The sequence below is a fragment of the Suricata suricatta genome, chromosome 3, assembly GCF_006229205.1.
Source record: "Suricata suricatta isolate VVHF042 chromosome 3, meerkat_22Aug2017_6uvM2_HiC, whole genome shotgun sequence".
In the NCBI taxonomy this organism is placed as follows: domain Eukaryota; kingdom Metazoa; phylum Chordata; class Mammalia; order Carnivora; family Herpestidae; genus Suricata; species Suricata suricatta.
In genome coordinates, this window is record NC_043702.1 from 109556142 (window position 1) to 109574596 (window position 18455).

Here is an 18455-nt window from a genome sequence, read left to right on the forward strand (position 1 = left end):
GTGCCATAATCAGAATGGTTGAAATTCAGCTTGAATTACAGCATAGATGGATGAGAAAATGATTTCCTAAGCAGTATTGCCCATTAGGAATCGGTATCCTAGAGAGGGAGAGGTGCGAGCTCTGGACTGAGACAGGAACCCTCTGCTCATCCCTCCTCTCTTCTGGATGACGAGCCAACCACCTGTGACAGACGTGCTGCTCACCCCACTCTACTGCCTCTCTGTTCACTGAAGCTTCCACTGATTTTCCATATAAATCCCACTTTCCTCCATACTGAAGACCACCCCATTGACCCTGCAACCCCATTTCCATCCAGTGAGCAGGCTCACTCTTTACCTCTTTTTTCTCCTCCCTTATTCATCTACTCATCTCCTTTTCTTTTCCCCACTCCATTGCCAAGTGTTTGGGAAAACAGTCCCAGCTGCCTCGTTCCCTTGCTGCCCATCCCCTGGTTGGAATCTGACCTCCACATCTCTTTCTCATTCTCTTTTGCTCACTCCTCTTCTGGCAATTTCTCCCTATATGTTGACATTCTCAAAATTCTGACCTTGTCCTTCTCTTTATCTCACTCTGCATGTCCTTCCTGAACGATCTTGTCCACAACCGTTCTTTGAATTAGATTTTAGACTCTAAGGACTCAAAATTCTTCCCATCTGATGCTGACTTCTGTCCTTTACTCCATAATTGCATTGGCAGCTGCATTCTGATCACGTGTGGCTAAACATCCAGCTACTTGTAAGTCTTGTAAACACCACCATGGTATGCAAATCTGAGAAATAGTCACGCCCAGTGGACCATGAAAGTGTGCTAGAGCTTTATGGAAAAAGCATAAAACTCAGAAATCCTGGCTCCAATCCTGGCTCTGTCATTTTTAGCAAACAGGAAAGATTCTTTATCTCTCTTGCCCTTTTGTTCCATCTGTTGACTATGGCTAATAACATTTTGAAGATTTTTTTTGTGAGGAAGTAAATCAGATAATGAATGTAAAGATGTAATATAAGCTGTTAACTATCATTGAAATGTGTGATATACTATTATTTAAAATGTTGTTGGACAAACAGGACATCCATTTAAAATAAAACAAAATGTAAAACCACAAGGAATGCAAATATCAAATTAATCTGACTTGGCAGGGGCGCCTGGGTGGCTCAGTCACTTAAGCATCCAACTTCTGCCTAGGTCATGATCTCACTGGTCCCAAGTTTGAACCCTGTGATGGGTTTTGTGCTGAGAGCTCAGAGCCTGAAGCCTATTTCAGATTCTGTGTCTCCCTCTCTCTCCCTGTTCCTCCCCTGCTCACACCGTCTCTCTCTCAAAAATAAATACACTAACAGGAGAAACCTAACAAAAGACCATGGGGAGTGGAGTGATGGTGATGGAGGAGGGCACTTGTGGGGAAGAGCACTGGGTGTTATATGGAAACCAACTTGACAATAAACTATATGGCAAAAAAAAAAAATAAACATTAAAAATTAATCTGACTTGGTAAACTAAATAAATATTGATTGCATGGCTTCCACATATTAGTGTACATCTGGAAGTGTTTACTAACATCAATTCTTGGGTTGGAGTCTTAGATTTCATTGGTTGGGAAAGAGGCCAGTTAAAATCATCCCTGTTGATTCCAGTGAGTCAGGGCCATATATCGAGAAAGAGTGAAATATAAGGTACTTGAGAGACTACAGGTCCCCAAACTCCATTCTAGTGACTTGAAAAGGCATCCAGACGAATTCCCTATTAGGAAGCATGTTGCTTATGTTGGTTATTTTATATTATAATGGATTTCAAGGCCTCCAGATTTGGGCTTTCTACACAGAGCAACCATCCATCACCCCCTCCCAATGCACATACATACATATTTTTACATATGTATATCATAGCCCAATTAATGGAAAAAATTTCCTCTTCATATGTGAGTAAATAATAAAGACACAATATAATAATGCAGACACTAATTAGGCATTAAAAGTTGAATAGGCATTGCTATAAAATATCAAATGTGTTTCCTTTTTTCTTTCCATACTGTTGATTGCAGGTGGCATAAAGAAAGGACTACAAGCCAGTGTAGGTCCAGGGACTTGTACTGAAGGGGCCAAACCAGAATCCAGTAGGTAACACAAGGCACTACGCATGAGTCTTCTCAACAGAGACGCTTCATTATTTGGACAGACAAGCATCAAGATATTTCCAAGCTGTGACTCAGTTAATATGTGAAGTTCTTTTTAGTGCAACAGGGAGCATTTCTAGAGTTGAGATTAGAAGAAGAGATGCATTTCAAAAATACTAATATAGTCTTAATTTTATTTTGTAGATACCATGTTTCAGAATATGTAAATTCTTTATTTGGATAACTATATGTGTGTTATATGTAAGCATGATGCAAGTATACATACAATACACTTAAATGTATGTGCAATACTCATGCATATATAAGTGTATACATGTACATGTCAGTATAAGGTTGAGAGAATAAATCAGGTGTTTTAATTTTTAAGTCAGGTAGAAGTCAACTGCTTGGTGGCTTATTCTTTTTATCAGTAAGTTTAAGGTCTTGAAATGACAAAGTTTGGGACATTTTATAAAGGAGGAGGATGAGTTAGTTCTCACATTATATTGGGTAAATGTGTTTTGTTTTTAGGACATTATTTGTTGTTTTTTGTTATGGCTAAACTAGTTCATGATGAATATTTAATTTACAAAATAGATTATAATACCAATACTACTATTTGTAACTATAGTATATATATATATATATATATATATATATATATATAGTATAGCTTTAATAAATATATATATTTATAGTATAGCTCTTCTTTTTTATTAAGAGAGATGTATGGGTGTCTATCATTTCCACAAATTAGGAAATTACTGCACTTTAGCCGAATCAGTGGAGATTTTTATTCTTTTATTTTGCATTTAAAAATTTAACTACCCCAGAGCATCTGTAATTTTGAATGATGATGTGACATTCCTAGTGGGTATGATGTTTTATCTTTCTTTCTAGATGCACCTCCAATCTTGTGCCAGTGCACCTTAATTTACAAATGACCATCGATCATGATAACTTTGGGGAAAGCATGTTGGAACATTAACATGTTAATTCTGTTCATTACTGGTTTATGGTGGAATGGATATAAAGTTTAAAAACATGGAAGGATTATTAAAATTCAGCTTAGATGCACTTACTTTATTTCTCTACCTTTTTATCAAGGTCTGCCAACTGTGTGTGCCAGGTTCCTCTCTCTTTCCAGTCTAAGCTACAGGGAAATCAAGGGGAAAATAACAACCTCAAATTTCCCATGACACTGATGGTTGGACTTCAGACACTCTCCAAGGCCAGTGGGAAGGGAGAGCATGTGGAGGAGAAACAACCAACTTTGTTTCCCATTTCTCTCAGATGATGATTCAGAGATGATCTCATGATAAAATATTGAAGAGAAAATGAAATAAAACCAGAAACAAAACAAACAGAAACAACTTGCTCAGTAGTAATTTGTTCTTCCTTTCCCTGATAAAAATCTGCTCTCTTGTTTCTGGCCCAGCATGTAAACATCTTGGAAATCATTATTCCCATCCATCCTCGCAAAACATTAAAAAACCAAACAAAGTAAAAACCAACTATTTCTTCCTCGATCCATCAAGAATGAAGGCCAGAGGGCAAATCACTGTCCCCAAACTGGAGAGGTTGACAGGCATAGAGGGAGAATCAGGACTCACTGGAGCAGAAGCCCAAAAGCAGAAACCTCCATCTGGGGTAGGAAACCTAAAACCACTAACTGACTTATTGCTGGAGACTCAGTGTGAACAAGCTAGAACATTAAAAACTCCAGGGGATTGGGGACATCACCCATTTGTGAATTTTACCTCCAGGAGCCCCTACCAGCTTCTCACAGTGAAGATCTGAGAAAAATACCCTCATGGTTCCAACAAGAAAAGGGAAATAGCAGCCATTTTGAAAAATACCCAAAACATTCTGTTCTTTATAACAAAGCTTTTCTCAAGGGAAACTATATTACCAGTGCCTGACAAACCAGGGTTATATTCAAGTCTACACCACATGGGGAAAGGAAAATACCAATTCCAGCCCAGTCTAGTCTTCCAGCTGGGGCTAAACAAATAACCAATTTAAGCCCCTTATACCTTTCCTATGTCACTTAATCAGGTGTGGGGGAGATAATCTCAAACAACCAAGGAGCATCTGTGAAGGTCAAAGCTCAGGGGCACGCTAAAAGACAGACCTAATCATTGGGCTGTACAGTGCTTCTCTTCCCACACTTACATACAGCTCCCTGTTACATTAATAAGGGTTCCTGTATAAAAGAAGAAGCAAATATATAAAAAAATTTGCATGTCTCAGACCTTATGTTAGAAGAAGTATCTAAGGAAACCCAAATACAACAGAGGAGCCAAAAACAAAAACACCAGAGGAAATGACAGCCTCCAAAACCTATAGCTACTGGCAGCCGGGAGCATAGCCTAAGTCCTAGTTAGATAAACATAATGCTTTACATTAAAGGCCCATCTATCTTAGTTTCTTTTATGCAGTACATTATGTTCTACTTTCAACAAAACTTACAAGGTATATAAAAGACAAAAAAAAAGAAACAGTTTGAACAGACAGAGCAAGCATGAGAAGCTGATTTGGATGTAGAGGGATACAGGAATAGTCAGACATGGAATTCAAGACAACTGTGATTAAAATACTCAGGGATCTAATGGAAAAAGTAGACAATATGCAAGAACAGATGAGCAATGTAAGCAAAGAGATGGATACTCTAAGAAAACAATCAAAAGTAGACACAAATTGAAACACTGTAGTAGAAATGAGGAATGACTTTGATGGCCTTATTAGTAGACTAAACAGCTAAGAAAAGAAATCAGTGGGCTTGAAGATGTTAATGGAAACTTCCAAAACTGAGATATAAACAGAAAAGAAAAAAAGAATGAGAGGAGCATCTGGGTGGCTCAGTTGGTTAAGCATCTGACTCTTGATTTCAGCTCAAGTCACGATCTCATGGTCATGAGATTGAGCCCCGTGTCAGTCTCCATGCTGGGTGTGGAGCCTATTTGGGATTATCTCTCTCCCTCTCTTTCTGTCCCTTCATTGTTCATGTGTGCACAGTCACTCACACTCTCTCTCTCTCAAAATAAAAATAATGAGAAAGAGAGAGCAGAAGATCCAAGTACTATGGCACAACTACAAAAGATGTACATGTAATGAGAGTACCATAAAAGAACAAAGAAAGAACAGAAAAAATATTTGAAGTAATAGTGACCAAGAATGGTTCCAAATTAACAATAATCAGTACTATGGATGTAATTGTTTCTCCTTAAAATTCATATGCCGAATCCCTAACTTCCAGTAAACTGAGAATGGGATTGTATTTGGAAATGGACCTTTACAGAGATAGTTAAGGTTAAGTGAGATCATAAGAGTGAGACACGAATCCAACATGACTGATGTCTTTACAAGAAGGAGGAGGAGGAGGAGGAGGAGGAGGAGGAGGAGGAGGAGGAGGAGGAGGAGACACCAGGGATACACATGCATAGAGAAAAGACCATGTGAAAGAAAACACAGTGAAAAGGTGGCCATTGCAAGCCAAGGAGAGAGGTCTCAGGAGAAATGTATCCTGACAGCATCTTGACCATGGACTTCTAGCCTCCAGAACTGTGAAAAAAGAAACTTCTGTTGTTTATGTTACCTAGTCTGTGATATTTTGTTATGGGAGCCCTAGAAAACTATATAGACATCAAACCACAGATCCAAGGTGCTCATAGAATCTCAAATATGATTAATACCAAAACATCTTCTCTCTCTAATTCCATCTATATTTATATATCTATATCTATATCTATGTTTATTTATTATATTCTAAAGATAGAAAACCAAAGTCCAAGAGAAAACTTTGAAAGAAACTGGGGGAAGGTATGAGGGGGAACACATATAAAGGACAAAGGATAAAATTTACATCAAATTTCTCATCAGAAACCCACTAGCAAAAAGTGAGTGGAATGAGATATTTAATATGTTGAAAGAAAAGACCACAAACTTAGAATTCTTTATCCTTCAAAAGTATCCTTTAAAAGTGAAGAAGAAATAGAGACTTTCTGAGACAAATGAAAATTGAGTGAATATGTCATCAGTAGACCTGTCTTGTAAGAAATGTTAACAGAAGCTCTTCAAGGAAAAGTAAAGTCATATAGCTTGAAACTCAGATCTACATAAATAAAGGAAGACTTCTGGAGAAAGAATAAATGAAGTTAAAACAAAGTATATTATTTTTAGTATTCTTAATTGGTCTAAATAATCATTTGTTCAAAATAATAATAGCAACAATATATTCAGTGATTACAGCTCATAGTTAAGTGAAGGGAATGACAGCAGTGCTGTAAGGTTGAGAGGAAGAAAATGAGGATATTCTCTTATGAGGCGCTTGCACTACTTATACAGTGTATAGTGTTATCTGAAAGTGATCTTAGACTGGTTGTAAATGCATATTTACAACTCTAGGCAACTCTTTAAACAATCGAAAAGAAGTATAATCAATATACTAAGAGACATGAGAAAATAGAACTATATGAAGTGCTCAATTAAAACCAGAGTAGGCAGAAAAAAGATAGATGTGAAAGAAAGAAAGAAAGAAAGAAAGAAAGGAAAAGGAAACATAAAGAAAGATAAGTAAAAAAGGGAAATAAATAGAAAATAGTTACGAATAGGACAGATATTAATCCAACTATATTAATAATCACTTTAAATGTAATGGTCTAAATATGTCAATTAAAATACAGAGACTCTCAGATTGGACAAAAAAATGGGACCTAGGTATATGCTGTCTATAAAAACGCCATTTTAAAAATAAAGACATATGTAGATTACAAATAAAGGAAAGGATAAAAACTTTCCATGCTAACATTAATAAAAAGAAAGCTAGGGTAGCTAAATTAATTTCAAAGCAGACTTGAGAAAAAAATAAGAAGTATTAAGAATAAACAGGGACATTATATATGATGAAGCGGTTAATTCTTCATGAATACATAAAAATCCATGTTTATTGTCCTAATAACAGAGCATCAAAATGCTTGAGGCAAAAACTGAGAAACTTCAAGGAGAAGTGGCGGATAAATACTATGATTAAAGACTTTGGCACACATCTATCCGTAGTTGAGAGATCCCGTGGTGGAAAAATTGGTAAAGATACGCTGAATAGAAGAGCACCCTGAATCAACCAGATCAAACTGACATTTATATCCAACAGCAGCATAATGTCCAATCTTTTCAGGCCCCCATGGGACATTCACCAAACTAGACCATGTCCTCAGCCATAAAATACATCTTAACAAGTTTTAAAAATAGAAATCTTACAGAGTATGTTTTCAGACAACAATGAAATTAAACCAGAAGTCAATAACAGAAAGATCCCTGGAAAGCCCTCAAATGTTTGCAAGTAAACAGCACACTTGAAAATAACATGTTTTTGAATAAATCTCAAGACATTAAAAAAATACTTTCATCGAAGGACACTAAAAATATGCTATCATAATCTATAATGTAGTGAAAGCTGTGCTTAGAGGGAAATTTATAGCATTTTGAATGCATATATTTTTTAAAAAGGATCTAAAACAATAAATAACACTTCCAAAATAGGCAGAGAAGAAAAAGAAGAGAGCAAATTAAATCCAAGGGAAGAAGAAGAAAAGAAATACTAAAAAATTACAGCAGCAATCAATGAACTTGAAAACAGGAAACGAGTAAAGAAATTCAATAAAAAGCAAAAGCTGGTTATTTGAAAAAATCAATATTGATAAACCTCTAGCAAGGCTAAGCGAGAAAACAAAGAAGAGATTTGTTAACATAATAAAGGAAAAAAGGGCTATCACTACTATAGTCCATGGGGACCTAAAAAAGATAGTAAAGAAATATTTTTTAATTAATTAATTAAGAGAAAATCCTAACAAGCTCCATGCTGTCAGCACAGAGCCCAATGCAGGCCTTGAACCATGAAATGTGAGATCATGACCTGAGCCAAAACCAAGAGTCAGATGCTCAACTGACTGAATCACCCAGGTGCCCCACAATAAAGGTAGTAGAGGAATATTAAAAACAACTCTTGCCTACAAATATGATAAACTATATAAAATACACCAATTTTTGGAAAGACACAATCACACAAGGAGAAAAACATAATCTGAATAAGCCTATATCTGTTAAATAAGTTGAATCAATAATTGAAAATCTACCAAAACAGAAAGCACCCAGATGTTTTCAAAGGTGAATTCTACCAAACATTTAAGAAAGAAATGATAGCAACTCTCCACAATCTCTTCCAGAAAAGAGTCAAAATAAAACGGAGTTGTTTCTAACATTCTATGAGTACAGTATAATCCTAACACTAAAGTCATAAAAATGCATTACAAAATAGTCTCATGAACATAAGTGAAAGATCTCCAATAAAATATTAGCAATCCACACCCAACAATGTAAAAAAAGAATCCTACATCATAACTAAGTGAGATTTATTCTTGATATCCAAGCCTGGCTGACGATTTGAAAGCCAACGAATGAAACCCATCATATCAACAGACTAAAAAATAAAAACCGTATGATCATATCAACAAATGCAGAAAAAGAATTTGACAAAATCTAGCACCTGTTCATTAAAACAAAACAAAACTACTCTTAACAAACTAGGAATAGAGGGAAACTTCCTTAACTTAGTGAAGAACATCTACAAAAACCTTATGGCTAACAGCATGAGAAATGGTTAGAAAATAGATGCTTTCCTGTTAGGGTGAGGAACAAAGCAAAGGGGTCCCTTTGCACCACCCCTATTCAGTACCTTCTATAATTTCTAGCTAATTTAGTAAGACATGAAAGATAAATTAAATGTATACAGTTTGGACAGGAGGAAAGAAACTGTCTTTGTTCACAAACGACATGTTTATCTATGCAGAAATATCTTTAAAAAAAACCAAAAAACTCTTAGAACTATTAAGTGATTATAACAAGTTTACATGACAAATGTTGCTTTTTTCATATACCAATAATGAACAACTAGAATTAGAAATAAAGTATGCAATGTCATTAACAGTAGCATACAAATGTAAATAGTGTGCTAAGAAAAAGAAAATACTTTTTAAGAAATTTAATGAAATGAGTACCAGATTTTTTCAATAATATATTTCATTTGATTAAGGATCTAATATACTATTATTTTGACATTTAAAAATAAAAATTATTTTTTGACATTTATTTTACTATTTAATGGGAAATTTTTATTTAAAATACAGTGACAAATTTTACGTTAGTTTCATGTATACAAATGATGATTCAATAAGTTTATACATTACACTATATTCACCATAAGTGTGGACACTGTCTACAGGATGGCTAAAATTCAAAATACTATAGCACTCAATTCTGGTGAGGATGTGGAGCAGTAGGAGCTCTCGTTCATTGCTGGTCAGTATGCAAAATGGTACAACTGCTCTAGAAAATTCTTTGGCCATGTCTTACAAAGCTAAGCCTAATCTTACCATATAAGCCAGTAATTGTTGTCCCGAGGATTTATCCAAGTGAGTGTAAAACTGATGCCCCACAAAACACTGCAGACTAATGTTTTCAGCAGCTTTATTCATAATTACCAAGTGTGGAAGCGGCCAAGCCATTCTTCAGTTGGTTAAATGGATAAAAACTGTGGTGTACTCATAAAATGGAATATTATTCTATTATAAAAAGGCAATGAGCTATTCCAACATGCAAAGACAAGGAAAAACTTACACACGTGTTATTAAGTGGAAGAAGCCAATCTGAAAGGGCTCCCTACTGTATGATTCCAATTATATGACATTCTGGAAAATGAAAAACTATGGAGACCGGAGAAGGAGCAGTGGTTGCTCAGGGTTCAAGAGGGAAAAGGGAAGGATGAAAAACTACAGCATGGAGTATTTTTAGTAATAAATAGTAATAAAACTATTCTGTAGGACACAGTAATGCTGGATACATGTCATTATACCTTTGTCAAAACCCACAGAATATACAATACAAAGACAAAATTCTAATGCAAACTATGAACTTTAATGTATCAATATTGATTCATCAATAACAACAAATGTACCACTCTAATGTACTTGCCTGTGGGCAGCAGTTAAGGGATTGCCCAAAACTCAGCAATGAATAAAAATATTTTAATGTACTATTAGAAAAATGAAAAATAATGTAAAACATCTTGATAAACAGGGCTATGATTTGAGTGAGGGAGTCATACAGACTCAACTCCTGTCTTTATGGGAAATTGCTATTTCTTAGGGTTCTATGCCTATCTGAACATTGGGGATTCCACCGTCAATAGGGGCTTGTCTAAAGAAATTCAGTGTGTGCTCACTGACAGGAACCGCAATGTGCATGGTGTGTGCCCAGAGAGAGCAGGGAGGTCCTGTCATGGTTTCTGTTTCAGTGTCCAACTCTACAACTGTGTCTACTTGTTAGCACAGTTCTCTTGAGCTTTCTTGGCCCTTGTCCTCCAGCCCTCACTGTAAGCCCTTTGTGCTAGATCATTCTTGATGCACATACACCTGGGGAAGTCCTTGCCTGGTCCCATTTAAATTGGCTTGGAGTGGAATGTTTCTTGTTCTTGGGTGGAAAATATCAGAAATCTCACCTAACTTGACTGTCAAAGAATGATGTTCATAGATGTGTAGCCCCACAGCCCATACTGGCTTGTCTTAAGCGCCAACCATGATCAATGTATTCTACATTTCTACAGCACCAAGGCGAATACGGCAAAGTGTTTCTCCATATAAACTGACTTGTAAAGGTTTATTTTCTGCAGAACTTACTTGGTAATTTAAAACTGGTGATGGAAAACAGAGGTTGGGATCCCAATATATAGTGAAGGAAAACATGATTTAAACCTGCTTTAAGCACTAAACTCCTGTCTGCCCCAAGCTGTCTTAGAAAAGACAGCCTAAGGACTCACTGTTCTTTGGCTTTGCAGCCCATCCACACAAGAGCATCAATACCCTCTTTATAAACAGGGGCCCAAATTTCAACACAGCATTTTTTAAGCACATGCTGGTAGGAAATTTAAAGCTGGATAATTTGTATTGCTGCTATGATTTCATCATGCCAAGAAGAAAATCATAGAAGACCCAGCATCATCATTGCCTGTGGGAGTGGTGCCATGTCTGAAAGCGTGATGATTTGCTTCCTCTCTCTTTTTCATAATCTCTTATTGAATCACTATTTTTCCTTCACTTGTATACAAACCAAGAAAGCTATACACAAACAGGTCTGTGTTTGTTCAGGAGGGAAGACCAAATATAATAATTAAAAGCTATGTCTATGGCTAGTTAACAAATTGCAGGCATTCCAGCTTTGGGTAGAAAAGAGAAGGTGACCCTCTCTAAAATGGACACAGTAGGAGTGAATGTGAAACTGAATTACATTCATCATTTTGCAATGACTGACTCTGAGGGGTGTTCTGTAAATGATTTGCTGTGTAGGCCATGCCATTTCCTCAGGCTCTCCACTGGAACATCAATCTACTGTGAAGTGAAACATGAGCTGTTACTGTAAACACTAACATATTTGTGGAAAACACAAAAGATGTGTCTAGAGATAACACTGAGAATAAAGATTTGCTTTTCTGCAAGGCAATGATGAAGATAAACACAAAACAATTTTGATTTTTTGAATATGAGAGGAGCAATGCCAGTTTCCTTAGGCATATTAATTTTGATTGTTCCAGCAACTTTATAAAGTTGGTATTACATTTCTGCTTGAAAAGCAAGGAGACTGGGACCCGGAAATATTTCACACCTCACCCAGAGTCACACAGTTGGTGTGGTATCATCGGAGGTCAGACCTGTTGGCCTCCCGCTCCCGGGGTGTTCTCCATGAAGCCTTCTCAGCTGTCCATGTGTTTCCGCCACAAGAGTGTCACTTTTTAGTGAGACAACTACCAGGCAACATCCCAGGTTGGACAAAGTCTCCATAGACTGCTCTAGCTCAGATCCACAACGAAGTCGTTGTTTTTTAAAATAACTACCTTCTCTAGGTGCCTCAGTTTGACGAATGTGTGTCCTGAATTAACAAATCAGCATTCTCACTACTGAAAAGGAATAATCTATTCTCTCTATTAACGCATAAGTATTCCAGTTTTTGGATGGTTTCCCATGCTACTCTGAATCTTTGATTGGCATCTTGAATGAACTACTAAATTCAAGTTTCTGAAATGACAGAAATGAAGGATAGCTCCATTGAGTTTTTCTACAGCCTTCTTACAAAGATGTCTCTCCAAGAGCAATGCCAAAGAAAGCCAGACTGCTAAAAACTTCTCACTGCCCTTGCACATGCCGGTCCTCTGCCTCAAATTCATTTTCTGCATTGTCTCCTGACAAATTTCCCCCCTCCTTTAAAATCCAACTCAAATGGCTCTCAGTTCTTCTGTGAAATCACTCTGCAATTCCCTGAGTAAAGTCAATCTCTTGTTTATTTTAAACTTGTACATAATTTTGCACACACCACTCATATTCACTCAGCACTCTATAGGAACTCCTTCTGTATAATTCTTTCTTCTCATCTAGCCTCTGGGCTACCCAACTTTTTAGATGAAGTCAGAGTCATCTAGTTAGCCTAGCACTAAGAAAGTACTCAGTGTAAAACAAAAACAAAAGCAAAAAACCTCAATAAATATTTGTCGAAATGATGTTTTAAAACTACGCAGTCTTATCTTGGAGAACTGTAGTCATCAGGAAGATGTGAAAAGATGGGCACCTGTTTGGGGTCTATGTTCTTGAAAAGCTTACCTAAAATCACGGTTCTTGAGCCAAGTTCATTCTAAGTTCACTAAACTTGATTTATTACAATTACACTTCCTGTTATAGCTTTTCTTTTGCTTGTCCTCTCCATGGTTAATATACTTTCTGCTTATAGAATCATAGGATACCTGAAATAATAGTGAGAAAAATGGAGCCCCAGAAAGTCAAGGGACTTACCACAAATCACATAGCTAAGTGGGAGAGTAAAGTGGAACTCTGGGTCTCTGAGCCCCTTTGTTACTCTTTCTAGTGGACCAAGGTCCTATGGAAAAATAACAATAACCTTTTACAGCTAGTTTATAGCTCCTTAACTTATTCAGAAGAAACATTTTTTTAATAGTTGCACGGGGCATTATACAATGGAAAAAGTTGCCACCAGATTTGTGCCTTTCTAAACAAAGCCATTCACAAATTCGATGTTGGCAATGTTGATCCCACAGTGGTATAGTGGTTGTCTTTTCTCAATTACAAAGCAATAAAATGCAAGCACGTGCATACTGGCTGTCAATAAGAAAATGAGGAGATATTGTACTGACCATAGTCCGTGTTTTCCGGCTCCCAACAATTTGATGGCCAAAAATAGGGTGTCTGTGGAATAAAAAGAAGTGTAACCCAGGTTAAGGACATACAAAATTAGTAGAGTTCTTGGTTTATGAGTTATGTTCATCTTTAGCAACTATCCAGAATAGTTTGCTAATCATGTATGTTCTGTAATGCAGGAAAAGTCCCCAAAGAGGCACTGTAAAGCTTTTCTTCTACAATTACTTAGCAAAGCAATTGTTCAGTCCAAACATGTGCAGCACCAGCGGGTACTTTAAATGCCATATATTTGCAGCAATTTTACATCAACTGACATAAGGGCAAAAGGTGTGACTGCATCATTCAAAAAAAAAGTGTTAATCCACAAAGACTGAAAGCAAAGTATTAAATTCAGCAAGACTCAAGATAAAATATGTTTAAATATAACAAATCATTTTTTGTGATTCATGAATCTCATTATTGTCTTCAGTAGATCCAAAAGCTCAACCATCAAAATTTACCTTAAGATCTGGCTTTGTTAGTTTGTCTGGCTTTGTTAGTTTGTATGTGATATAGCTCATCAACATTATCTAACTAGATTTAAACAACTTTTCTCTCTCACTTTAAGAAATATTTCTTCATAGAGGTGCCTGGGCGGGGGGGGGCAGTCAGTTAACTGACTCTTGGTTTCAGCTCAGGTCATGATCTCGTGGTCTGTGGGTTCAAGTCTTGCATCGGGCTCCATGCTGACAGTGCAGAGCCTGCTTGGGATTCTCTCTCTCTCACCCGCTCTCTCTGCCCCTCCTTGTTTGTGCTCACTTGCTCTCCCAAAATAAATAAATAAATAAATTTTAAAAAGTATATTTCCTCATAAAAACACTTACAGTTTTAAAACTTTAAACTGCATAAGCCAGTGGTGATTTTTTAAAAACGAATTTTACTTAATTTTAATTGATTGAATTTTAATCTATTTCAACTGATTGGTGTGATTAACAATCGATAGAAATCTCATTCTTTGAAATTCTACAAACCAACAAAACTACAAAGAAACTGTATGATCAGGAAAACCCTGTATCATCAACATTTTGCATTTTCTAATCATGCTTTTCTAGCCCTGCTAGTTGGACATGCATGGCTCCAGACCACGGGGAAACTGAAGGACTCCTGTGTACTCTTTCAAACTTCGATGATGACTCCAGGACTCAATGGAACAAATGACTGCAGATATCAAACTTGTGGGTTTAATTATATTTATTAGTCAACTACATTAGCTATCCATGTGTAATGAGCACATCTGAGGTAATCTCTGATGAACCATTTGATAATTCTCCCTCTAGAAGATGGATTGTTAAGAAGGGGGAAAGGATACTTGGGGAAAACTATTTGAATCTCTGAGTGAGAGCCTTTTCAAATTGCTCAAGACTCCCAGGAGATTTTGATTTAGCCTCTACTCCTTCTGGGAATTGTTGCAGTATAATAAAGAAGTCTATTGATGTTAGTTGTGTACATATCTGAACAAAATGACAACAAGAATTTGAAGTGGGGGGAGTGGCAACATGAGAAGAAGGAAGACATCAAGGATATTTATGGTCCTATCCTCACCTGAATCCCTCTTGACTCCTTGGGAGATAGAGCATTGAGAGTAAAATTGGGTCAGGATCTAGGGAAACCATAGGGGACCAAAGTAGTAAATATTGCTTTTGTGAGGGCCACTAGTTTTTGAGATATTCTCAAAAATTAACAAGAGAACTCCCCTATAACCCAACAATAGCACTGCTGGAGATTTACCCAAGGGATACAGAAGTGCTGATGCAATGTACCCCAATGTTCATAGCAGTACTTTCAACAATAGCCAAATCATGGAAAGAGCTTAAATGTCCATCAGCTGATGAATGGATCAAGAAGATGTGGTTTATCAATACAATAGAATACTACATGGCAGTGAGAAAGAATAAATCTGGCCATTTGTAGCAACGTGGATGGACCTCGAGGATGTCATGCTATGTGAAATAAGTCAGGCGGAAAAGGACAGATACCATATGTTTGCACTAACAGGAGAAACCTAATAGAGGGAGGGCCATGGGGAGAGGAAGGGGGGAAAAGAGGGAGAGAGAGGGAGGCAAATTACAAGACTCTTGAATACTGAAAACAAACTGACGGCTGAAGGGGGAGGGGGAAACGTAAAGGGGAGTGACGGACATGGAGGAGGCACTTGCAAGGAAGAGCACTGGGTGTTATATGGAAACTGACTTGACAATAAACTATAAAATAAAGTGTTATTTCTGAGGGTTTCTTCTCTATTTTATGAGGTGTATGTCTGTGTGTACATGTACCTTACTTTAAAAATATCTATTCTAATCACACTTGTCAGACACATATTTTTTTTCCCAAAGCCACAAGGAATGCAAGATCTTAACTGCATTCTTACCATTGTTCTTTATTCTTCTATCATTTACTTTAGTGAGAATTCCTGACAAAAAGTAAGAGTGGAGTTATTTTATGTTGTGATATTATATGGGAACATCATCAGACCAACATTCTTCACTAATATTGCATGATATTTTTCTAGGAAAGGTATTTTAATTTATAGCAAAAAAGAATTTAAAGAATAACAAATGCTTATAATTCACTGAAACCTAAAAATTTACTTTTGAAGTTCAACTAGACTTCAGGACATTTTAAGATATGAGTTTCTCTTTGCTTTTCAGAGTTGGCTTCTTTTAACTATGATAGAATTGATCCTGCTATTGGTCAGTAGCCTTTAGCGCATATACTAATGTAACGAAAATCATGAAAGGGACCTGGGGAATCATGTCAGGTCTCAATTCCAGCTAGCTAACAGAGGATAACTATACAACTGCAAGTTTATAATAAATATAGAAATCACATGATTTAAATTGTGCTGAAAAATTCAGACAAATTTACATACTGCAGCATATCAACGAAATTAAGTGAAGAGCTCTGTTTGTCTCAAGTTCATGCCTCGAAGCATCTTCAGATTCTTAATGATGGTTAAAATCTCAGCCATTCGCTGGCAGAGTAGTAAACATAATATAGCAAGTTTCTTATTTTAGTTCATGATTTTTAAAATCCTTACAAGGAGCTGAATTTCAGCTCAGTATAATAAAGAACTTTCTGCTGCTTGGAACCAACACAAAAATGGAAGTGGACACCTTGAACAAGGATGTGTTTTCTCTTATTAGAGCTGTTCAAATAAAAACCAATTAATGCCTTCACAGACATTACAGCAGGAATTCAATTACCCCTGACTTTTCTGGCGCTTCTTTTGTTTGCTTTTTAAATCTCGGTTTTAAGATCCTATGACTATTAGATTTGCAAATGTCATATTTAGATCCTATTTCAAATATGAAAAGGTCATTAAAATACTTAACATTTAATATTTAATAGTAATTAATGTATTTTAAAAGACTCTCATCTATCATCTCTGTAGGCACATTGAAAACTTGCTAGCCTTCTGCCAATACTTAGCAGCAACATAATACAGCTACCACCTGCACCCATTCCCTTGCTGTGTTCCAAAGCACTTTAAAAACAGTCTCTCCTCTCTCCAGAGTGTAGGGTGATACATGACCATGACTAAGACATGTAAACCTTGTCTGCGTACTCATTTCAGTCTGGGGAGGACAAGAGCAGGGTTAAAGTTTGTAAATCATATTAACTTACAACATCATCACCAACTTTGGGCCACGTCTGAGCTAGTTTGCTTTAAGGAAAAAATGTAAACTAGATAATTCTCCAGAGATAAATAGACTATATGCAATACTTCCCTCAGAGATATGTTATTTTGCACAGAGATAATTTTACTTGTAATATGATTGTGAAGATAGATAAAAGTAGCTATTTTTGTAAAAAGAAAGATCAGAATTTGTGAGATTTTTTATTAGGCCTAAAGTATACTTACAGTCTTTATGTGAAATTTTTTAAAAAGTTTTTTAATGTTTATTTTTGAGAGAGAGAGAGAGAGAGCACTAGAGAGTGAGGGAGGGGCAGAGAGAAAGAGGGAGACACAGAATCTGAAGCAGGGTCCAGACTCCGAGCTGACAGCACAGAGCCCAACACGGGGCTCAAACCCACAAACAGTGAGATCATGACCTTAGTTGAAGTTGGATGCCCAATTGACTGAGCCACCCAAGTGCCCCTATATGAAAACAATTTTTAAAGAAAGTAAGATTTATAGAAAATGCAATCCTATAGTAGAAAAGTTCTTTTAAAAAAATTAAAGTGTTACTAAAATGCAAATAATTTATTTGCTAATAAGTAATAATTTCTATTTATTAAAATTTACCTTTAGGACCACAAGGTACTTTAACTTACCAATAAGCTATTTGAAGCTACCACCACATTAACTATAAAAAAGATAACATTCTTTTATTTTAAAGCCTCTTAAAATTATATAATTTAACTAATATATGTTGCTCGAATAGTTAGGTCAGTATCATGATTTCAGGAGACTATCTCCTAGCTATTCAGTGCATGAAGTCCTACAGTGATTTGCCTTGTATAAAAGGGGCCTAAGGAAATGACAGTGAGGGTGTTCCAGGAAGACAAAGATCTTTAAATGTTTCTAAAACATATTATTACCTCTTGGTTCTCTCTTTGCCCAAGCAAGTTCTTTGGCACTCAAGTTATTATTCTGTCATTTATTTAGATATAGAACATCTAATGATATTCGTAACAAATGAGAGAGAATGCTCCAATGTCTGCAGATTTGACAATAGGGAGAATCCTTCAAAAAATACCTAGAGCAAGAGTCTCAACTCTGGCACTACATGTGCCCTAATTTTATGGGCTAGGATCCACCAGTCAGTTAGTAAGGAACCACAATGTCTAATAAAATGTAGAATACACTTCAGGTAAATCATTGTGAAGTCAAGTGTCAACTGCATGCTCAATGACCAAAACCAGAGTCCACAATCATTTTTGAAAGAATAATAGCATCTTTCTCATTTGAAAATGATTTAGAAAGATTCTTGTCAGTTTACAGGTTATCTAAGGTATACTTCTGTCCCAGATGAGCCCGCACACACATAAAGAACCATCATGCACGTCAGGCTTCACAGTCTTCTGTAGGAAGACCTCAGATACTGACATG

General features: G+C 36.4%; 1 protein-coding gene across 2 annotated transcripts in view; it reads right to left on the bottom strand.

Moving 5' to 3' along the window:
- RGS7 (regulator of G protein signaling 7) overlaps positions 1–18455 on the bottom strand; it is a 488559-nt gene that overhangs the window by 112315 nt on the left and 357789 nt on the right. For both annotated transcript variants that reach the window (XM_029934821.1, XM_029934822.1), the window contains one exon: positions 13360–13411. In XM_029934821.1, the coding sequence (XP_029790681.1) occupies positions 13360–13411 (52 nt within the window). The remainder of the gene's footprint in view (positions 1–13359; positions 13412–18455) is intronic.